Raw genomic sequence first — 25226 nt, 5'->3', positions numbered from 1 at the left:
TTCAATTCCACTGATTACAAAGGTCAACACGTAAAATGTTACGAAAAGGAAAATATCCAACAAATTTCATGCTGTTGAACACAAAAATCAGATTAAAATTTGTCGATTGGCTCATGTTTTTTCAAATTAAAGTGTTGCCGAGCAGAACGCATAGCAGCACTGCAATTCAGTACGATCGGCAACTGTCGCCTCAAATGCATCTTCAACTCTGTTGCAGTAATCCTCGAATACAGAACAAATCACTCGAATGAGTGATTTGTTCTCAGTTAATGGTTGTTCGTTGTGTGATTCCTACTTTTTGTGCAGTATTTGTGTTGTGTAAGAGTAATATTCCCCATAATTGTGTGAATAGTTCGGATGACTTCAGTTACTTGTGAGAAGAAGTCACGTTAACTTCAAGCCCAGGGCTCACATCTGGTGAGTATGGGCTTGGCACACTCAGGGTCCTGAGTTCGATATCATCGTTCTTCTCTTTCTTGGTGATCCCCTTATACTTATAACTCTTGTTCTTTTTCCCTCTCTCTGAATCAGGGTAATTCAGATTTTTTTTTTTTTTTTTTTTTTTGGCCAGTGCAGCATAAGCCTCAGGCTTCCTTGCACCATATGGCTAAAAATTATTATTAGCCATATAAATTTGCACCATATAGCCAAAAATATTAAAAAAACTGTAAAAAATTTCAAAACTGCATAACTATAAAATACCAGATATGATGTAAAGAAACAGCACAGTCAATCAGAGATGAGAGCTATTCCCATCTACCAACAAAGCCAATCAGGAATGAGGTGGCCGTACATAAGAGGAGAGGAACACTCAGTTTGCTTGTTGGGCCGCTATGCTATAGTGTCAATGTGTGAATTTTAATTAAAAATTTGTTGAATTAATAAAATAACAGCTGCCATTTCTACTAAGATAACTGCAGTAAAGCCATGTGAATGTTAAAATGTAGCTAAAAAAGTCATGTAGATCACGTTGAAAAAAAAAGATGGAGATAATTCATAGAATCGAAGATGGTCAGACATGTCCTAATATGTGTAGAAGTATGAAATTGCCTCCATCAACTGCGAGTACCATAATGAAAAATGCAGATAAAATAAAACAATCAATGCAAGATGCTACGACAGTAAGTGCGAAGCATGTGAGTTATAGCAGAAGTAAACTTTTAGAAAAAATGAAGAAATTATTGTCACTGTGGGTGGATGACTTAAATCTAAAAACACATTGTCGCAAGCTGTTATTACTGATAAGGCAAAGTCAATTTTTGAAGATGAATCTTTTTTTCTCATGTTGCCATGAGAAAAAAAAGAGTGTGGTGATGAAACATTTTTAAGTAGCAAGGGATGGTTCATGCCATTTAAATCTCGAAGTGCCACTGTGAATTTAAGCGGTAAGTGCAGATCCTGAAACAGCTGCAGCATTTCCTGCAGAATTTCACGCCATTCTACCAGGGGGATAATTATCCTCTTGATCTCATTGTTAATGTTGACAAGACCAAGCTTTATTGGAAGAAATTGCCATCAGAAACATTCACTGCCCATGAAGAGCAGTCTGTACCAAGTTTCAAGGCTGCAAAAGACAGGCTAACACTTCTGCTGGACGCAAATGTCTCTGGCACTTTAAAACTAAAACCAATGTTGCTGTACCATTCACCTCACAGACACTGTGCTCTCGAGGACCTAAACAAAACCATGTTGCCAGTCTACTGGAAATAGAACAGGAAGGCTTGAGTGACATAAATCTTCTTGGATTGGTACACAAACTATTTTTGCTCCACTGTGCTCCGTTTTTGTCAAAGAGAGTGAGTTACCAGCCAAGACTTCTTCTCTTGGACAATGCCTCTGACCATCCTGCAAACCTTGCTGAAGTCACGACATCTCTGGACGTCAGTGTTATCCTCGTGTATAGCATATTTGCTAGGATCGCCGTCCTCGACACACCGGGTAGAAAAGACCTGAGTTCGAGTCCTGTCGATGATGAGAGGAATTTTTAATGGGCCTTTTTCACAATGTGGCTAAGTTAGTCGGTCTCAGGCGATGGTAGCGTGGTTTTTTTCTACCGGAAACTCGGGTTTTCATCCATAACTGAGGTCAAAAAATTGACCTCAGAACACAAGCAATTTAGAGAAAATACATATGGCCTTAGTCGTTGATGCTCTTAAACCCTACAACAACATCAATGTTCTTTACATGCCACCAAACACGACTTCAGTTTTGCAACCAATTGACCTGGGGATATTAGCAACCTTTAAAGCCTACGCCAACCTTTAAAACCTATGCCAAACCTTCATGGAAATGGTTTAGAGTTTTGGAAAGTCAGACCAGACTGTCAACGATTATTGCCACTCATTTGCCATTTTTGAAAGGCATTAATAACATCAAAGCAACTTGAGAGGAAGTGTCAATGAACTGTTTGAATGGAGTGTGGCACAAACGTCTACAATTTATGCACGACTTTACAGGATTACAGCCAATGGAAAACATTGTTAAACACGGTAGCAGATTGGTGCCAGAGACGGGATTGGACAAGGTTACAGCTGAAGATGTAACAGAACTGTTGGATAGCCATGGACAGCAGCTTTCCACTGAAGACTTGGAAAAATTAGCTAAAGAACTAAACCAACAGGAGGGGGAGGAATACAAAAGATGAAGAGCCCCTCTAAACTATGAATACAAACGATCTATTGTGCATCCTTTCAGCCATCAACACCCTCACTGATGAGCTCTGTGAGATTGACCACAACTGGGAGCAAAGTGCAAAAGTGAAAAGGAGCATAATTGTATCCATCGGTCCTTATTCTGAGATTCTCAAAGAAAGAAAAGGGAAATCTCGACACTCAACACTGCATGCTTTCTTCAAAAATAGTGAAGATCCTCAACCAGGGACTTCATCAGAAAAATAACAGTGGCATTACATTACTGTGAAAAAAGATCACTGCAGCAGCCTTACAGTGGTGCTTACAAAAACTTTTGGTCTGGGCTTCAGACGTATCAAAGTAAATGTACAAAATTTATTTTTTTTTATTTAATTAAATTTAGTTTGGTTATTTTATACTGTATTACATTTAAATGATTTACATTCATAAAAATACTGTTTTTACATTCATAGCATTCATTTCAGAGCTTTAAATATAATAATATTATATTACCTATCAATTTTGAGAAGGGCCTGGAACATAACTCACTGACTTACAATATATAATTAGGTTCATTTTACACCGATGTTTTTTGCGACAGTTCCTTCAGGAACGGAATCCCATCATAAACCCAGGGCTACCTTTAGTTCTGTCTACAAATTTCTTACCACAGCAATATGTCGCTGAAATGTTGGCGATCCCTTTCATGCTGGTAACAGTACAGGTAGGACTCTATTTATGCCCGAGTTAGGTTCCTGAGATTTCTGGCATAAAATAAAGTGTCATAAATTGAAGCAAAAATATAATGGGAACATATATAAATACATTGGGTTGTGTTTCGAGATTTTCAGTAATCAACACAAAATATGTACTTGAAAAATGTTTTATTTTATGAAATTTACGTATTGAAAATTGTATAATGTTTAAGAAGAAGAAAGAAAATTTACTGCTTTGAAAACGATAGAATAGACTCTTTGGTTTTCTTCTTTTCTGATAATAAGTTATAGTATAGCTGTAGAACTGTCTCAATTCCTCTCTTAACGGTTGAGCACCGCTCCGAGTTGGGGTCACTGCTACAGAAAATCTCACATCTCTTATTAATAAGAGCAATAGCCGTTTGCATTGATTTCACTGTTAGTGTCCTAACCAGCATTGCAGAGTCAGCTTCACTATCCTCTGTCTTCTTTGGACAGTTGTTGAGCTAACTGTTCTAAGTCTTCCGTTGAAAGCTCTTCACCATGACTCTCAGGGAGCTCATTTATGCCACCAACTTCTACATCATCTAGTCGTTTCCTTTGTTATCTCTGTCACATTCTCTGTTATTGACACAAGGGTAGTGTCGTGCTCTTGCGAATCTGGAATGCAGTCAGGCCAAAGCTTATGCCATTCATACATTGACACTTCATTCCATGTCGCTGAAATGTTGGAGATCCCTTTCATGAAGTCATATGACTTCCAGTAGTCTCTCAACATGACATTATCGGACACTTAAATAGCCTTAGAAATTTCCTTGAGTGTTGTCCATAAGTAATAAGCCTTATGGTGGATAGTGCTACTTGATCCATGGGTTGTAAAAGTAACGTTGTGTTTGGTGGAAGGAAGACAATCTTGATCTCTAGGCCATTGGTATTCAAATCACTCAAATCTGGAGGGAGACCAGGGGCATTGTCCAGCAGCAGCAAAACCTTATAAGGAAATCTATTTTTCATACAGAACTCCTTTACCGCCGGACAAAAAATACGACACGTACCAGTCACTAAAAAATTGTTGGAACGCCAGAAGACAGGAGGCTGTGTTTTCACGATTCCCTTCATAGCATATGGTAAACTAACATAGGTTTTAATCTGAATGTTCCTGAAGCATTGCACCCAACAACAAAGTCAAACGGTCCTTGGCTGCCTTGAAACCAGGGCAGAATGTTCTTCTGGTGTAAGCTTTTCTTCATCAACGAGTTTTTGAAAATAAATTGGAAATTCATTTGCAGCTATAATATCAATACTAACTGCTTCTCCTGACATTTTAACATTATGGATTTTTGTTCTGTTCTTGAATCTAAAAACCATCCTCTACTAGCAGTAAAATCATTAGAACCATTCTCTTCACCACTTAACTCATTAAACAAAGATTTTGCTTTATACCTGATAACTGATTCTGTTAGAGGAAGATGACGCTGGGTCATGTCGTCAATCCACAGGACAGGCAGCTTTTCCATTTTTTCTAATACAGGTTGACCATCACTAATCCGGCCACCGGTAATCCAGACATAATTTCCGCAAACGTAATTTCAAATTTCCCGGGTCAGCGCACCGACCTGCCGCTACTGTTTTGGTGGCATTGGATGCGCATCAGCTGTTGGCGCGAACTCGTAAACAGTGGCAAGCCATTCCCACTCGTTTTTCTGCATTTATTATTATTATAATCTTTAGCCCCAGCAATGGTTACAATGCATAAAGAAAGTGCCTCTCGTTGTGTAAAGCGCAAAAACCATACATTGACCATAACAGATAAACTTGAACTTCTGAAAAAAACTCGACAGCGGTGTCCTGTGAGAAGTTTCTCTGCTTAATTGCAAATTCCAGCTATTTCTCTCAGTTCTTATTTTAGTAATTTTCTTTTAGCCATTCCTTTTTAGATTTTTTTTTTTTTTAAAACACACTTGTAAAAAAAAAATTGCGGAAAACACAACACAATATGATGGATAATACAGCACGCTAAAGAAATTGTTTTCACAAAATCTCTAACAATACTGACACTCTTATTGCAACATTCCAGTTTATTTTATAGCAATTAGTTTTATTGCAGCGCTTGCAATAAACTAACCACAAATGACCATCATATGTATGCTGTAATAAGGTCAACGGATGTGGCTGACAAAGTAACATACTGGCCACATATAAGCTACATAAAAGTCGCTTCTTTTTTATATTTTAAGCGAAAAAACGAGAACACCGACATTACAATATTTATTTTAGAATTACTAATAAAATTATTTGCTAAACATTTTTTGGCCCCTGGGCAATTTTTTTCTTAAACTGGCTTGGCAGTCAATGTGTTAAAGGTAAACTGTATGTGCTAAAATAACCACCGGTGATCCGGAAAACTCACTAATCGGGCACCCCACAAGTCCGGGGTTAGTGACAGTTGACCCACATTAGCATTAGTAGAGGCATACGATGCAATACAGCAAGCTTATACAGCATCAGCCAAAAAAACCCCCTCCCATTTCACCCCTCCATTCGTTCCAAATTCCTGTCCAGCTCAGCCTTAAATTTATTTAGGCTATTAGCTTCCACAACAATTGGTGTAAGCCTGTTACACCAATCAACTACCCACTGGCTAAAGGCAAATTTATGCACATCTATTCTAAAACTATCTTTCCTCAATTTGAAACTTTGCCCCCTCAGGTTCTTAGTCTGAGCAATAGGAAGAATTCCATCAGCATTCAGCTTGCTCAACCCATTCAAGGCCCTATACACCTCAATCAGATTACCTAGTAGGTGCCTACTCACCAGGTGCTTCAATCTGTAGAACTTAAGCCTTTCTTGGTAGGAGCACCCCTTTATTCCCCTCACCAATCTTGTTGCTTCTTTGTACTCATTCTAGCAACTCTACATCCTTCCTAAAATGAGGCCTCCAGACATATATACAGTACTCTAGGTGTGGCCTGACCATTGCTTTGTATAACGGGATAATCATCTCCCTATCCCGGCTAGCAAAATTCCTATATATCATTGACAAGACTCCATGACCTGCCCGTCCATCTGCACTGCTCAGTGAACCTCATATTTGACTGCACAATTACCCCCAGGTCTTTTTCACTTTCCACTTCCCTGAGTGTAGTACCACACGGTACATTTCTCTTCGGTTATTGCTACCCATATGCTGTACTTTGCATTTGTCAATGTTAAACTTCAGTTGCCACTTCTCAGCCCATTTTCCCAACTTATCTAGATCCAGTTGGAGTAGCATACTGTCCTTACTGTCGTTAACAACCCTGCCAACCTTTGTATCATCCACAATCTTAGACATTAAACCTGATATATCTTCATCAATATCATTTAAATATACAAAACAACAATGGGGCCCAACACTGAACCCTGGGAAATCCCACTAATAACATTTGTCCACATAGAGCAGTGTCCATTGATTACCACTCTCTGTTGTCTCCCACTCAGCCATCCTTTTATCCATTGCAGCACCTTACCTTTAATGCCACACCTCTCCAATTTGTAAAGCAGTCTTCCATGTGCAACAGTATCAAAAGCTTTACTGAAATCCAAGTATATGTCAAAATTATTTTTGGCGTTCAGTTCCTTTGTGACCACATCTTAGTATCCAATCAAATTGGTCAGACAAGACCCCCTTTAACATACCCATGCTGCGTCTTAACTATTACTGCAGGATCATCTTGTCTAGATGATCCTGCAATGCTTCTTTAACTAGTGACTCCATTATTTTCCCCGAACACAAGTTAAACTAACAGGTCCGTAGTTACTTGTATCACCTTTTAAACCCTCTTTGTGAATTGGTAATACATTTGCACACTTCCAATCCATGGGGACCTCTCCTGAGTCCAAGGAAGCTCTCATAATTATGGCTAATGGTTTGCTTACTTCCTATACTGCCTCCTTTAATACAAGTGGATATACCCCAGGTGCCTTCCTTATGTTTAACTTCAAAAATTTCTCCTCCACTTTGCTCTGAGTTATTACAAAATCACTTAGCTCCCTGTTAGAGTTTGATAAATGTCTGGCTTTCCCCTCATTGAATAACTCATGTGTGAATGTAGATGCAAAATACTCATTCAGTCTATCAGCTATCTCAGCATGATCATCAACAGTCAACCCATCTATCTTAAGTGGTCCAATCTGATTCATCCCTCTCCTTCTATTGTTTACATAAACAAAGAACTGTATACTGTTTTTCTTTGCCTCCTTTGCCAACGGTTTCTCGTAATCTGCTTTCACCTGCCTAGTCTCCTTTGTTACTTGATTAGAGACTAGTTTATACCTGCCATAGGCTTTTGTGTCACCTGATACTTTATATGCATCCCATACATTCTTCTTCTCTGCCACGAGCCTCATTAATTCATCTGACATCCATTTAGGCCTAAATCTTGAACAGTATTTCTTAGTTGGAATGAAAAGCCTAGTAGCCTCCAAAATTAAGTCCCTGAAGGCTTGCCATTTAGAATTCAACATTGGTAATATCAGTTGATCCTACTGTACAGAATTTAAAAACTGTCTGAGACCTCTGTATCACCTTTACAAAAACAAAAGCCCTTCCCTTTAGCCTTGATGGTTGTTACACCTTTAAGTAATTCCCATATCAGTACATTGTGATCACTGTCACCCAGTGGTTCCTTTTTATGCAAATTCTTAATGCATGAATAATCACTGCTGATAATCAGATCGAGTATTACTCCCTCTGGTTGCTTCTCGATATGTTGCTGTAGAAAACAGTAATCCAATAAATCCCCAAGTCTTGCTAATGTGTGAATGACCAACATCTGGAAAGTTAAAATCCCCCATCATAAGACATTCTGATTTACTGGCCCACTCTATTTCTCTGCACAATTGCTCATTATACTCATCAGATTCATTAGGCCTATAACAGTCTGTTTGGTGTGATATGAGTACTCATTTCACACCAAACAGACTCAACACTGCATTGTCCAACATCAATTGGATGCACTTCCTTAGATTTTGTTTCTTAACTAACAGCATAACCCCTCCCTTCCTGTACACTTTGTACTCCCCAAATTCGAATTCTGCACTGCTTATATCTGTGTGACACATCCCAGATATCCCAACAATATCTGCCTTTGATGCCTTGACTAGCACTTCAAGCGCATCAAATTTATTAACTATAGTCCTAGCATTGGTGTACATGCAAGTATACATGCACCTGTTCCTACTCTTAGTTACCTTAACACAGCCATGTATTTACTTGTTCCACTATGACTCCCAGCAGTCCTGGAATCTCCATTACCTTGCTTTCCAGGCTGCTGCTCATTCTAATAGAAGCAGTGCAAGAATCACTTTTGCCTCTACTTGTGGCCACTGTTAACCTTTTAGTCTGTGTTCTTGGAAAACTGCTAGCTCCCCAAGCTAGTAGTTTTCCAATCTACCTAACACTGCATTGATAGCATCAGCAAATATTCTTGCACCTTTTCTATTTAAATGTACCCCATCTCTATAGAAGCAGTTTCTCCTGTCAACAAGCACAGACCAGGCTGAAAAAGTTCTACCCCTTGAGCCTTGCACAATCTCTCCAGGGCCAGATTGATCGACAAGGCTCTCATCATGTACTCCCTACTATTGTTTCTGGGCAGAATTGCACACTTTCACATTCAACCCTAACTCGCATCTTTTTTTCAACATTGACCTGTACTTGTTGAGTAAATCTGTAGATCTCTTACTCTTAATGTCATTAGTTCCAACGTGTACAACATCAACGTTTGTGCCTTAAAATAAGATATCTGTTCTTCAACGCCATCAACTTTTGCCCCTGGCAGACATTGACTGATGATTGGGAAGCTTGCCTTGTGGTCTCAGCATTTTTCATTATATTTGTTAGTGCTAAATTGAAGGCACGATACACATTTCACCTTTCTCCATTTGCCAAATAACTCCCATTTTTTCTTCAATTGTCAATGATTTACACTGTTTTTTAGTCTCATGTCCAGATGCACTTGATAACACACATTTTGGGGGCATGGTGGTAGATATTTACAGTATCTGTATTTGAAAATACGTATTAATAAAAAGAAGTGACCTGTGCTCTAGACACCAGTGCATGTTTGTCAGTTCACTTGCAGATCTTAGTCTGTTGTTAATGTAATTTGCTTTTTTTTCATTGCATTTTATATTCTGTTATTTTTGCTTAATTATTTAAATTTTAGGCCGTAGTTTGTCATTTAGTATTATAGTTTTATTACAATGTCGCAACCATCTGTGTCTAGGAAGTCGGGCAGAGTCATGACTCACCATCCCCTCTAATTGTGATCTATGAGAGGCACATAAGTGAAGCGGTGTAAACCGAGTCCTACCCATACTTTTTTATTTTTCTCCTAAATATTTAAACTACAAAAATCTGATTAATTAAAGTACTTAAAATTATTCATACACTAAAGATTACAATGCTTGTTAAGCAAAAAAATCCCCTAATTATCACAAATATATGTCATGAAGTTAAAAGCAAGCAAACACTGATTTTTTATGCACTGACATTCATTACAACTCCCAAAGGAAGATATGCTTCACATTGTGATAATACCATTCAATCCTGGATTATGTAATGAAATCACCTGGTTGGCCAAAAAGCACAAGAAAAATTCAGCTTCTCTGCATATGGGAATGTTCAAAAACTATTCAATCCCCCCCCCCAACCACCAACAAAAGGAAAATAAAATATTTAGTGTATAAATTAAAATGTGGGTTTGCAAAGGTGTTTATGTTATACAGAGTTAACAGAAGCCACTGTAAAGGATCCACAAATGCAAAATTATTGGCATTGATGGAGATCAAGAAAAATATGATTTGCTGCATGTATTCAACAAACACAGCATAATTAACAGGGTCTTCTTGCAAAATTAGTACATGGATGTATATTATTATTATTAAAGGCCATGTGGTGCAAGGAAGCCTGAGGCTTATGATGCACCAGCCAAAAAAAAAAAAAATGAGTACCCTCAGAGAGAGAGAGAATCACCAAAAAAGAGAAGAATGATGATACCCAGTTCAGGACCCTGGGTGTGCCAAGCCCATACTCACCAGATGTGAGCCCCATGGGGTTGTTCTCTATCCATGTAGTTCCTAAGTATTCCCTTAAACTCTCCAATTTGTAGCACCTCTAAAGTTAATAACGTGTACAGGTAGGACCCATTTTATGATATGGTTAGGGTCTAGCAAAACAGGGTCGTAAAATGAAAATTCGCAAAACAAGACCAAATTATAATGTAATCGAATGAGATAGGTTCCAAAATTTTTCCCAGTATGCACTCTGGTGGTAGATGACTTTCATCAACCGGTGAAATACCACCACTTTGCTTATTGGAGGCTTGAAGTGGTGAAACCCATGTTTAGTCTCTAGAGCAAAGTTTCCGGCATCCCCCTCCCCCCTTACTTCTCCTTCAACCCATGCACGGTACTAAGTACTATAGGTTTTGATACCTTTCGTGTTTGGGGTTTTCATAAAAAAAAAAAAAAAAAAAAAAACATGTTTTATTTATACTTATATGATTAATAAAATCAAATAAAATTTTACTTTGGTCCTGTGAAGTCATCACTTGAGTACGTATTTACTCAAGTGATGACTCCACTACCCGTTTCGTCCACATTAAAAACTAAATCAGGGTGATAGTTGCGTTCGTCTATTAAGCGTTTAAATTCATAAGGATACTCTTCCACCACTGCAACATCAGCACTAGAAGCCTCACCAGACACTTTCACATTGTGAATTTTACAACAGTTTTTAAACTGATGAAACCACCCTTTGCTGGTGGTAAATGCTTCAGTGCTACCAGACTCCTCACATATTTCGTCAAATAACGACTTTGCCTGTCCAGAATTACCACCTGTGTAACAGGAATGTTATTTTGGTTCATATCATCAACCCACAACACAATTTCTCCATTGTCTCATTGCATGAATAAGTTGTTCTGGAGGATGACACACTTGTTATCCCTGTTTGAACGAACAGAGGGGTGAAGTGGAAGTGGTTTCTTTTTTTTTATCTTTTTTTTATTTATTTTTTTATTATTTTTTATTTTTTGGCTGATGCTGCATAAGCTTGCTTTCTTGCATCAAATGCCTCTACTAATGCTAATGCTGTGTGTGTGTGTGTGCACTTTATTTTATCAACATTGTTCATAATCGTTGATACAGTAAAAGGTGCTAAACTCAACGCCTTACACATATCCGACCGATGCTCACCAGACTCCATGTGACGATGACATCCATTTTCTCCTTAATTGTTAGTGTTTTACACTCTTTTTGTCCCCCCCCCCCCCCCGGCACAGAAACTGCCCTACACTTAGAGCTCATGGTTACACAAAAATTATTATTAATGAGAAATAACACTGTGTAACCCGTTAACAATTGAGGGAAAATTCACAACGAAACGAACATGGCACACTGAAAGTAAACAAAGAACCTCGGGGGCTCACATCTGGTGAGTATGGGCTTGGCACACCCAGGGTCCTGAGCTGGATATCATCATTCTTCTCTTTCTTGGTGATTCCCGATTCCCTTCTACTTTTGACACACTCTCTCTCTCTCTCTCTCTCTCAGGGTAACTTGGGAATTTTTTTTTTTCCTGGTGCAGTATAAGCCTCATGTTTCCTTGCACCTTTCTATGGCTATTAATAATAATAACTCTTAGTGTAGCTATCATTCCACCCACAATGCACCACAAAAAACAAAAGAAACGCCTAGTGCATGTTTGGACTTGCAGGTGTTGCTGTAATGTGTTACTGAGTTGTGATTTTTTTGTTATTTTCAATTTTTTCAGGTAATATTTTGAAACAGTCGTTAATGCGAAAAGCCGTAAAATGGACCATCGCAAAACAGGACCTACCTGTATTTGTGTAAGTTAATGTGTTTAGTTACATGTTGAAGGGACTGTCTTTTGTGTGAGTGGTAGAAACTTATGCGGGGAGGAAGCGGACTTCACTTGGGTAAGTTATGGAAATAACAGGAAAGGGGAATAAAGTGAGGCGATAACCAGAAGGCATCCCCACCAGAGAAATGATCTGCCAGCCCCACATATAAGTAGATGGAAAGGCAGTAGGCAGAGTGAGTGTAGATGAAACTGGTTCCCACAGCAAACGTATCAAGCTGTTACCATTTGGTAACTTAAAGCTACCAACTTTCTTGTTTCCAAATTTTAATCAATAGCACAAGGGATAAAAGAATAAAATAATGTAGTTAATAAAAAATAAGTTAATCGTTAAAAAATTGTAAAAAGGTGATAACCATGCTGCCAAGTTTCCCTTTATCTGTGCTCAGAGTTTAATTTCATGTTTAGTTAGATTCATTTATCCAAAAACCAACTATTTCCACATCCTGACACAGCCAAATTTCAGACATTACACCTATATTCATCAATAAGACATATAGCAGAAAATCGGTTATCCGGAATAATTTGAAAGGCTGATTTTTCTTTTTTTTTTTTTTTTTTTTTTTATTAATGGTAGTATTTTAGACAAATGTTTATTATGCTTATGAGAGTATTTCTGTTCTGTTTTTTTACGTCGTATATCTGGTGAAATGTTGGATTGGGACTGATGGATTTTCTCGGAAACCATCAGTGATAAAGAGTTTAGTCATTCGCTTCCATGAACCCAATTTTCATTGACATATTTTGTTCTCTTCATTTCGTATTATTGTTTAGTTTAGCTCCAGATTCGGTAAGAATAATATTGGCCCGATATTTATTGCCCCGATATCCCGAGTCCAAAGATATCAAGCTTCTCTCCCGTCTGAGTTCAGTTGTTGGGAAAATCTTAGAGGCAATGATTAAGATTTTCCCTACAACTGAATTATGTAAAATGTCAATGAAAAGAAACAGCACTGAAATATGCAGAAAACCAGGAAGAAAGTGATATAATCAAATTGATATTATTTATTAAGGAGCTTGAGAGATTTAGCAGCAAAAAAATAGGTCACAACTACAAACTAAACAAAAAACAATCGAACATTATTTAAAAAAGTACTTTAAATTTTTTTTCAAGAAAAATACCTCTCCAAATATACATACATATATAAATGTACGAATTTTGATGTATAAGTTATGTTTTTTCACGTTTTTTAAAATCTTTTTCGGTAAAACTTTAGAACAGGGTTCCCCTTCCAAAACAGCAGCGAAAAGAAGAGGAAGAAGGCAGTGACTGACATGCTTAACCCGCTATAGTTAATGTTAGGTTGTTTATCTCCCCTCTCGCAACTGTTTTTAAATCGGGAACTTGTTTTCCTATTTTAAAACAGCATGAAGGGGGATAAACACCCTAAGACTGAGACAGTCTGGAGGGGGGGGAACCCTATTATAAAGGTCAGCCTCTTTTCTTTTACCTTAATACATTATAACAGAATTTATAATGTATTAACCTTAACGTCCAATTATCCGGAAGAGGTCTGACATTAATTATTTCCGGATAACCGACGCTCTACTGTATTCACGTTTCAGAACACAATTTTTCTCACTTATTTTTTACTCTGTCGGTAATTATATAAACATTGTAATATAAATATAGCAGATGCATAACGACAGTAGTGATTTAAGAAACAATAAATTATGACTTCAGTGGTTGATTTTTACCCAACCAACTTCAGCATCACATGGCACAGCTGTGAACAGAATTTTCTTTAAAATATTTTTTACTCAACTACACACTGAAGAGAGATATATCACACAAAAGTTTGTATGATATATATCATACAAATCATCTTGTTTATACAAAAAAAAAATAAACTAGTCTTCTTTGTGATGTAAGAACTATAAAAGCAGCAGTGGGAACATTGGGTTTTTGATTATTATTATTTATTTTGATTAACTAAAGATCACAATTTTCTTGAAAGGTACTTTTGCTTGGGCACTGTATGGAAGTAGGAATAAGTGATACATTATTATACCTGTGCTATAACTGAAACCAAAATAATTTTTGATTTATATTCCTCCTTTGTCTCATGAAACGAAAGATTATACACTGAAAACTACCCAAAGTGTTGGAAAGGACAAAATATATATTTTATCCTATCCAATTTTAAACTCTGTATACATACAGTGAGATAAACTGCATTACAGTTAGAATGGAACAATTATTCATTTCAGAAAATAGAAAAAGGTTGTTTTTTCATAAATTTCAATATTTTAAAATTATAATGCTACATTTAATATATAAAATAACATCAATAAGATCAATATCATTAAAAATAGTTTTAAAATAATTTATCACATCTGTCTCTTTTCTCTCTGTAGACGGCTACTATATACTCTGGATACTAAATTCCAGGAATCCATATATCTGTCCATGCACATGGATATACATTTCTGCAAAAATTAGTAAAAAGAATAAATGAACTATTTAAGATTATTCACAAAGCCACATTTAAAACATTCTTGTGGATTAGGTAAAAGTTCTGCATTTTTGCTTAACCCTCATACAAATATAAAGTACTGCTTTTACTTAATACTACTTAATAGTACTTTACTGTAATACTTAATACTGTAAACCCTTAAAAATTTTTTCAGTTGAAAATTAAAATATCTACAAAAACAGAGTGATATTAATGTCAATACTGGTTGTTTAAGCATTACTTTTAATTTCATTCTGCATCACATTGTGCTAAAAATATAGGTGCAGGAATAGATGCACTTTTAACCCATTTATGCAAAACATATCCTGTGTATGCTGATATCCCCCCCCTCTGGTGTCTATTTGTTGCAGGAAAAGTAACTTTTCTATGTTTCCTGCAGTGCGACAAAGGCAGACTGCAGCAGTAAAGAATCTAGCCCATGTGCATTTAATAAGATGTTAATGCTGCAACCTTAAGGAAAAACTGATATGAGTGGCCAGTAACTACTTCTTTTTCTTTCTTTATTTGTTATTATGGCTCATCTTGTGTACACTCATATGATGAAGATCAAAAAATTAGTTTTGCTTATGATGTTTTTTTTTTTTTTTTTTTTTGCAACGTCTACTTCACATTTAGTGAAGCCCAGTTGCATAAAACTTCACTCCTGGCTATGGGACATACCACAATTCTCTCACACTATTTGTCTCCCGGCGCTTGTTTACATTAAAAAAAAAAATACAATTTATTTCTGCAGTTAACACGAGTTTGTAGTTGGATGATGTAGAATAACATATGAGCTCCCTAGACCACCTACTTAAAACATCCACATGAACCAGCAAGAGCCATAAGCCTGTCTCAGCAGGCAAACCAACAAGCAGCAAGTTCTGTTCAATGGACTCTTTGTATAAACACAAATAAATATTTGGTCTAAACATAAACCAAAAACATATAGGCAAAGGTTTTTATAAGGCCTTTAAATTGGGTAACACCACTATTATACAGGGCGCTGAATCTCTTTAAAAGTTACAGCTGTCAGTTACAGGCTCCGCAAAAACGATAAGTGTTTGCCTTTTATTTACATGATTGTTATTTTATATTGTACTTAATACAATATAAAATATAGTTATAGTTACGCTGGTTATTTTTTATTTTTAATTTAGATAAAGAGTTTTTGTGGAATTTTACTTACGATAGGTAAAACCGTTATTTCGTTCCATTTTTGTAGCCATTGTTTTTGGATATAGTGGTAGGGAATTCAAATTTTTTAATTGAGGTAGCTAGGTAGCTCTAACGCATAATTATCATAGTAATACGCTTCACTGTTTCTATTAATAGTTTCTATTCAAATAATATTGACATTTAATTTATTGATTTTATTAATTTAAACTACCATGCCCCAGACTAGAGCAGCAAAGCAACGGGCACAAAGTGGCAGGAATGCTGTGACTCGGAGGAGAACTGAGGGGGGCAATTCTCCAACGCATTACAGCCTAAAAAAATGTGCAACTTGTGCCGAACTCTCTGGAACGGAACATGATATTGCCATGGGGGATGTCTTTGTGCGCGATGTAAGGAAATCAGGCGACAACTCAGCGTTGTTCATGGGCCTATATGAGAGTTTGAAGGACAGGGTGGATGCCCTCGAAAGATCTAAATTGAGGGGCCCATCAGGCTCTCAGCTGCCCACATCAACGCCAGAGCTTGCACTTGGTCATCACGCAACACAGCGGCAACCCCTAAGGCAGAATGCGCTGGTCCCACAGGAACTAGTAGTTGTTGGTGACTCTATTGTCAGGGAAACGGGGAACATGCTTTGTAAAAAGGATAGGTGGAACAGGACCAGGGTATGTCTGCCAGGGGCAAAGGTTGATGACGTTGTAGAGCGGACTATCATCTTTTAAGGGCACAAAGGTGATATAGTTGTACACGTTGGCACTAATGATATTAAGAGTAGGAGACCGGCGGAATTACTCAACAAGTACAGGTCACTGTTGAAAAAGAGCCGTGAAATAGGGTTGAATTTGAAAGTGTCTGCAATTCTGCCCAGACACGATAGGAGGGAGTACATGATGAGAGCCTTGTCGATCAATTCGGCCCTGTAAAGATTGTGCAAGGCTCAAGGGGTAGAATTTTTTTCAGCCTGGACTGTACTTGTTAACAGGAGAGATTGCTTCTACAGGGATGGGATACACTTAAATAGAAAGGGTGCAAGAATATTTGCTGATGCTATCGAGGCAATGTTAGGTGGGTCGGAAAACTGCTAGTTTGGGGGGATACAAAGACTAATAGTTTAACAGTAACCGCAGGCAGAGGTGAAGGTGATTCTTGCACAACTTCTATTAGAATAAGAAGCGACATGGAGCGAGGGGTGTTGGGGGTTTCAGGGACGGATGGCAGTCATCATGGATTAGTTGGGTATGGGATGTGTTAGGGTAACAATGAATAGGCATAGGAGCATGTATGCTTGCATGTATACCAATGCTAGAAGTATAGTAAATAAATTTGATGAATTTGAAGTGTTGGTCAAGACATCAAAGGCGGATATTGTTGGGATAGCAGAGACGTGGTGTCACAAAGATATAAGGAATGCAGAACTGGAATTTGGGGAGTACAATGTGTACAGAAAGGATAGACAGGACAGAAAGGGAGGGGGTGTTATGCTGTTAATTAAGAAAAACATAAAATCAAAGGAAGTGCACCCAGTTAATATAGATGAACAGTGCTCTGTTGAGTCAGTTTGGTGTGAGATAAGCACTGCGAAAGGAAAAATACGAGTAGGAGTGTGTTATAGGCCTAATGACTTGAATGAGTACAATGAACAATTGTACAGAGAAATAGAGTGGGCCAGTAAATCAGAATGTCTTATAATGGGGCATTTTAACTTCCCAGATATTGACTGGAACTTGTGGGTTGGTCACTCACACACTAGTCAGATTTTGTGGATTTATTGGATGATTGTTTTCTGCAGCAGCATGTTCGAGAGGCAACCAGAGAAAGTAACACTCTTGATCTGGTTATCAGCAGTGATCATTCGTGTATTAAGAATTTGCAGATAAAGGAACCACTAGGTGGCAGTGATCACAGTGTGCTGAAGTGGGATTTACTCAAAGAGGTAACTACCGTCAGGGGTAAAGGAAAGGGTTTTTGCTTCCGTAAAGGGGAGTACAGTGGTCTCAGACAGTTTTTAAATTCTGTACAGTGGGATCAACTGACGATGTTACAAACAGTAAATTCTAAGTGGGAAGCATTCAAAGAATTAATCGTGGAAGCTACTAGACTTTATATACCGATTAAGAAATATCGTTCAAGGTTTAGGCCTAAATGGTTATCAAATGAACTAATGAGACTCGTGACAGAGAAGAAAAATGCATGGGATGCATATAAATTATCAGGTGACGCAGAAGCCTGTGGCAGATATAAGCTAGTCTGTAATCAGGTCACAAAGGAGGTTCGGCAGGCGAAGGCGGATTACGAGAAATCTTTGGCAAAAGATGCTAAGAAAAACAGCAAGGATTTCTTTACTTATATAAACTCTAAAAGGAAGGGGATGAATATGATTGGTCCACTTGACATCGATGGTTCGACTGTTGATGATCCTGCTCAGATAGCAAACAAACTGAATGAGTATTTTGCATCTACATTCACACGTGAGGAATTATTACAATTTGAAAATGGAAGAAGGTTATCAAATTGTAGCAGTGTGCTTAATGATTTTGTAATAACTGAGAGCAAAGTGGAGGAGAAATTGTTGAAGTTAAACATAAGAAAGACACCTGGGGTGGATGGGATATATCCAGTTATTTTAAAGGAGGCGGCAAAGCAACTAAGCAAACCCTTAGCCATAATTATGAGAGCATCCTTGAACTCAGGGGAGGTTCCCACGGACTGGAGATTTGCAAATGTGTCCCCAATTCACAAAGGTGGATCGAAGGGTGACACGAGTAATTACAGACCAGTTAGTTTAACTTCTGTTCCGGGTAAAATAATGGAGTCGCTGGTTAAAGATGCATTGCAGGATCATCTAGACAAGACTGCAGCAATAATTCAAACACAGCATGGGTTTGTTAAGGGAAAGTCTTGTCTGACAAATTTGATTGGTTATTATGATGTGGTCACAAAGGAACTGGATGCAAAAAATAATTTTGATATCATATACTTGGATTTCAGGAAAGCTTTTGACACTGTTGCGCATGGAAGACTACTGTACAAATTGGAGCAGAATGGTATTAAGGGTAAGTTGCTACAATGGATAAAAGGATGGTTAAGTGGGAGAAGACAGAGGGTGGTAATCAATGGGTGCTGCTCTTTGTGGACTAATGTTATTAGTGGAGTCCCATAGGGTTCGGTGTTGGGTCCACTGTTGTTTTGTGTATTTATCAATGATATTGATGAAGGTTTATCAGGCTTAATGTCGAAGTTTGCAGATGACACAAAGGTTGGCAGGGTTGTTAATGACAGTAATGGCAGTGTGCTACTGCAACAGGATCTAGATAATTTGGGCAGATGGGCTAAGAAGTGGCAACTGAAGTTCAACCTTGACAAATGCAAAGTACTGCATATGGGTAGAAGTAACCCCAGAGAAACGTACCAACTGTGTGGTACTACACTTAAGGTGGTAGAAAATGAAAAAGACCTGGGAGTAATTGTGCAGTCAGATATGAAGTTTTCTGAGCAGTGCAGACAGGCTGCTAGGGCGGGTAATGGGGTTTTGTCAATGATATATAGGAATTTTGCTAGCAGGGAAAAGGAGGTGATTGTCCCTCTGTATAAGGCAATTGTGGGCCACGCCTTGAGTACTGCGTACAGGTCTGGAGGCCTCATTTTAGGAAGGATGTAGATTTGCTTGAGCGTGTACAGAGAAGAGCAACACGATTGGTGAGGGGAATGAAAGGATTCTCTTACCAAGAGAGGCTTAAGTTCTGCAAATTGCAGTGGCTGGAGACTAGGCACCTGCGCGGTGATCTGATTGAGGTCTATAAGGCCTTGAATGGGTTGAGTACGCTGAATTCTGATGGGATCCTTCCACTTGTTCAGATTACCAACCTACGGGGACATAAGTTCAAATTAAGAAAGGACAGATGTAGAATAGATGTGCGGAAATTTGCCTTTAGCCAGCGGGCGGTTAATTGCTGGAACAAACTTCCATCTGTCGTTGTGGAAGTTGATAGGTTAAATAAATTTAAGGAGGAACTGGACAGGCATTTGGAGGGAATGGTGTGATTTTTTTTTTTTTTGGCTGATGCTGCATAAGCTCCTACACTTGCTTTCTTGCATCATGTGCCACTACTACTACTATTATCTTAAAATTTTCCAGCCTAAAACTTTTTATGGATATTGTATTATTTTGGTATTTAATTGAGAATACGAATAATTTTTTCTTATCACTTTGAAATATTATGGTGTAAATAGAGAAGGGGTGTTTAACAAAGCAGCCCAATAATCAATTAGATAATTTCAAGGTAAAATTATATTTGGGTTCCCTGTAATTACAGAGTAATACAGAGTAATGCCACCTACCTGAAATGTTCATATCATATAAAGCACATAGCAAAGAGTCTGCTGTTTCACTGAGTTCCATAGACAAAAAGGCCATCACATTTCACAGTGACTACCATGTAAAACACTACTTTACTGCAGAAAAATATAATTTTCAATACTGCTGTACAAGACTTTGTGTGTGTGTGTTTGCTCATTATCTGAAAATATGATTTCGGGAGGATGACCAGAAAATAAAACTTTTACTTGATGACAACTGATGTAGTTTAATTAGTGTTTATTCATATTTGACATTAATCATTTTTAAGCTTTTCAAATTAAAGTCTAAAATTTTAAACTTTTTAATTAAAGTCAAATCTGCAGCAAAACTGTAACAAAGAATTTCATAATGATGCAGAAACACAAATAACTTAAAGTAATTTTTTAAAAAAAAGTGCATACCGTATAAGGTTAGAATTAAGGTTCAGATCACAATAAAATTAAAGATTTGGCTGTTGTTTTATTATTATTATTATTATTAGCCATATGGTGCAAGGAAGCCCGAGGCTTAGGCTGCACCAGCCAAAAAAAAAAAAAAAAATTCTGTGTTACCCTGAGGGAGAGGGAGAGAAGTAGAAGGGAATCACCAAGAAAGAGAAGAATGACGATATTCAGCTCAGGACCCTGAGTGTGCCAAGCCCATACTCACCAGATATGAGCCCCTGGGGTTATAATTCATATAGTTTGAATTTCTTTTTTCAAAAATGACGAATTAACCACCAAATTTTTTTCTAATTTGTATAATTCTTTCTGAATGTTTCTCATGATTCACTGGTGATCAGTAGTTGAATAATTATGAAGTGCTAGTTTTTTCTGAGACCAATACCATCCACAGACTAAACCCAATGATACCAAGAATTTACTAAATTGTCTTCTTTTATATTATTTACTGTTTTTGAGGTCATGGATACCAAGCGTTATAGTGATAAAATGACTCTCTGTGTGATTCAAAAAGTGAAATCTCAAAACTACATTTCACATTTAGTTTCATTGTTTTTTTGTCCATTCACCCTAATTAAGGTAGACTTAATTTTATGAGCAAGTTTCAGAAAGTAACCTTTTTTTTTTTTCTTTTATCTGAATAACTAACTTTATACTGCTTGGCCACTCTAATGGCATTGCTTCTACCTCCCCCATGGCAGGGGTTAAAATCTGAGTGGTAAAGAAGGAGCATAAATGGACTATCCACTTTTGTAGCCAAGCTCGAAATAAAATGACTTACACCAAATTGAACATGACCTCTCATACCCGAAGAGATTAAAAAGGGGCAGAATCGATCTAGGACTTCCAATTCTTGATCATTGTAATCTGAGCCAGTGAGCAAGCTTAATCCAGTCATTATTAAAAAGTCCCATGAAAATACAGCATGGTCACTCAAAATGGTCAAACTGCAGTCAGATCTGCTAACAGAGACTACGTGAGTTCGACGTTCCAAACAGTTATTAAAGCTAACTTCCATTGGAAATCCCAATTATCATCACTACAAATGCCACTCTTAACTTCTAAAAAGGAGTTATAATTGAATGGGAGCTGATAAATATTTTAGAGATCATCAAAGGGTTTTAGCATTAGCATTAGTAGAGGCATATGATGCAAGAAAGCAAGCTTATGCAGCATCAGCCAAAAAAATAAAAAAATAAAAAAACACCACTCCCATTTCACCCCTCCGTTCGTTCGAAATACTTATCCAGCTGAGCCTTAAATTTGTTTAGGCTATCATCTTCCACAACAAGGGATGGGTCTGTTTCACCAACCAACTACCCGCTGGCTAAAGGCAAATTTCTGCACATCTCTCCTACATCTATCTTTCCTCAATCTGAATTTATGCCCTCTCAGGTGATTATTCTGAGCAAGAGAAACAATCCCATCAGCATTGAGCATGCTCAAACCATTCAAGACTTTATACACCTCAATCAGATCACCTCGCCAGTGCCTAGTCTCCAGACATTGGTAATTTGCAAAACTTAAGCCTTCTTCGTAAGAGCAAGCAACCCTTTGTTCCATTCACTAATCTTGTTGCCCTTCTCTCTACTCGTTCCAGCAGTTCTACATCCTTCTTGAAATGAGGCCTCCACACCTGTATACAGTACTCAAGGTGTGGCCTGACCATTGCCTTATACAAGGAAATAATCACCTCCTTATCCCTGCTAGAAAAATTCCTGTATATCATTGACAAGACTCCATGAGCCACTCTTGCAGCCCATCTGCACTGCACCGAGAACTTCATATCTGCCTGCACAATTACCCCCAGGTCCTTTTCATTCTCTACCACTGTCAGTGTAGTACCACAGATTTAATATGTTGCTCTGGGGTTGCTCAACCCTTTCAGATCCTGTTGCAGCAGCACAGCGTCAGTAGTGTCCTTAACAACCGTGCCAACCTTTGTATCATCTGCAAACTTGGACATAAAGCTTGATATACTATCATCAATATCATTTATAAATACATAAAACAATAATGGACCCAATACTAAACCCTGAGGGACTCCACTAATAACATTAGTCCACGATGAGCAGTGTCCATTGATTACCACTCTCGGTATTCTCCCCCTCAACCATCCCTTTATCCATAGCAGCAATTTGCCTCCAATGCCACCCTGCTCCAATTTGTGCAGCAGTCTTCCAGGTGCAACAGTATCAAAAGCCTCTCTAAGATCCAAATATATAATATCAAAGTTATTCCCTGCATCCAGTTCTTTTGTGACTGAATCATAGTATCCAATCAAATTGATCATGCAAGACTTTCCCTTAACAAAACCATGCTGTGTCCGAGCTATAACTGAAGTCTTGTCTAGATGATCCTGCAGTGCTTCTTTATGGTTATCAAATGAACTAATGAGACTCATAACAGAGAAGAAAACATGCATGGGATGCATGGCCTGAAGTAGCTGAGTGGTCAGGGACGTGAGTGGATAGCACACGTTCCTTGAGTGGACCGGGGTTCAAGCCTGTGACTACTAAATACGATAAATATTTGTATTGACGATTTATTGTAAACTCTACTGACTTGGGTGTCGTGCCGGAGTATAAACAGAAAATTTAAAATTTATTTATAAATTATCAAGTGACTTAGAAGCCTATGGCAGATATAAGCTTGTCCGTAATCAAGTCACAAAGGAGGTTAGGCAAGCGAAGGCAGATTACAAGAAATCCTTGGCAAAAGATGCTAAGAAAAACAGCAAGGATTTCTTTACTTATATAAACTCTAAAAGAAAGGGGATGAATATGATTGGTCCACTTGACATCGATGGTTCAACTGTTGATGTTCCTGCTCAGATAGCAAACAAACTGAATGAGTATTTTGCATCTACATTCACACATGAGGAATTATTAAGGTTTGAAAATGGCAGAATTTTATCAAATTTTAGCAGGATACTTAATAATTTTGTAATAACTGAGAGCAAAGTGGAAGAGAAATTGTTGAAGTTAAACATAAGAAAAGCACCTGTGGTGGATGGGATCTATCCGGTTATATTAAAGGAGGCAGCAACACAACTAAGCAAACCCTTAGCCATAATTATGAGAGCATCCTTGGACTCGGGGGAGGTTCCCACAGACTGGAGATGTGCAAATGTATCCCCAATTCACAAAGGGAGATCGAAGGGTGACATGAGTAATTACAAACCAGTTAGTTTAACTTCTGTTCCGGGTAAAATAATGGAGTCACTGGTTAAAGATGCATTGCAGGATCATCTAGACAAGACTGCAGCAATAATTCAGACACAGCATGGGTTTGTTAAGGGGAAGTCTTGTCTGACAAATTTGATAGGATATTATGATGTGGTTACAAAGGAACTGGATGCAAAAAATAATTTTGATATCATATATTTGCATTTCAGGAAGGCTTTTGACACTGTTGTGCATGGAAGTCTATTGTACAAATTGGAGCAGAATGGTACTGAGGATAAGTTACTAAAATGGATAAAAGGATGGTTAAGTGGGAGAAGACAGAGGGTGGTAATCAATGGGTGCTGCTCTTCGTGGACTAATGTTATTAGTGGAGTCTCACAGGGTTCGGTGTTGGATCCACTGTTGTTTTGTTTATTTATCAATGATATTGATGAAGGTATATCAGGCTTAATGTCGAAGTTTGCAGATGATACAAAGGTTGGAAGGGTTGTTAATGACAGCAATGGCAGTGTGCTACTGCAACAGGATTTAGATAATTTGGACAGATGGGCTAAGAAGTGGCAACTGAAGTTTAACCTTGACAAATGCAAAGTACTGCATATGAGTAGAAGTAACCCCAGAGAAACGTACCAACTGTGTGGTACTACACTTAAGGTGGTAGAAAATGAAAAAGACCTGGAGTAATTGTGCAGCCAGATATGAAGTTTTCTGAGCAATGCAGACAGACTGCCAGGGCAGGTCATGGGGTTTTGTCAATGATATATAGGAATTTTTCTAGCAGGGAAAAGGAGGTGATTGTCCCTCTGTATAAGGCAATGGTCAGGCCATGCCTTGAGTACTGTGTACAGGTCTGGAGGCCTCATTTTAGGAAGGATGTAGATTTGCTTGAGCGTGTACAGAGAAGGGCAACAACATTGGTGAGGGGAATGAAGGGATCCTCTTACCAAGAGAGGCTTAAGTTCTGCAAATTGCAGTGGCTGGAGACTAGGCACTTGCACGGTGATCTAAGTGACGTGTATAAGGCCTTGAATAGGTTGAGCACGCTGTATTCTGATGGGATCCTTCCACTTGTTAAGATTACAAACCTAAGGGGGCCTAAATTCAAATTAAGAAAGGACAGGTGTAGAATAGATGTGTGGAAATTTGCCTTTAGCCAGCGGGTGATTAATTGCTGGAACAAACTTCCATCTGGCGTTGTGGAAGTTGATAGGTTGAATAAATTTAAGGAGGAACTGGACAGGCATTTGGAGGGAATGGTGTGATTTTTTTTTTCTTCTTTGGCTGATGCTGCACTTGCTTTCTTGCATCACATGCCACTACTACTACTACTACTATCTCCTTTGTAACTTGGTTAC

At 38.0% G+C, this 25226-nt stretch overlaps 1 protein-coding gene across 1 annotated transcript in view; it reads right to left on the bottom strand.

Annotated features, from left to right (window-relative positions):
* Positions 1 to 14582: 14582 nt before the first annotated feature.
* The window catches only part of LOC150088256 (mitochondrial import inner membrane translocase subunit Tim13-like), a 69742-nt gene continuing 59098 nt past the window's right edge, over positions 14583 to 25226 (bottom strand). The window contains exon 3 of the mRNA XM_090370658.1: positions 14583 to 14681. Coding sequence (XP_090226784.1) covers positions 14583 to 14681 — 99 coding nt within the window. The remainder of the gene's footprint in view (positions 14682 to 25226) is intronic.

Source organism: Mastigoproctus giganteus, chromosome 3 (assembly GCF_048544385.1).
Source record: "Mastigoproctus giganteus isolate SK-2022 chromosome 3, ASM4854438v1, whole genome shotgun sequence".
Classification (NCBI taxonomy): Eukaryota; Metazoa; Arthropoda; class Arachnida; order Uropygi; family Thelyphonidae; genus Mastigoproctus; species Mastigoproctus giganteus.
The sequence above is the reverse complement of the archived record's forward strand: the minus strand, read 5'-3'. Positions and strand labels throughout refer to the sequence as shown.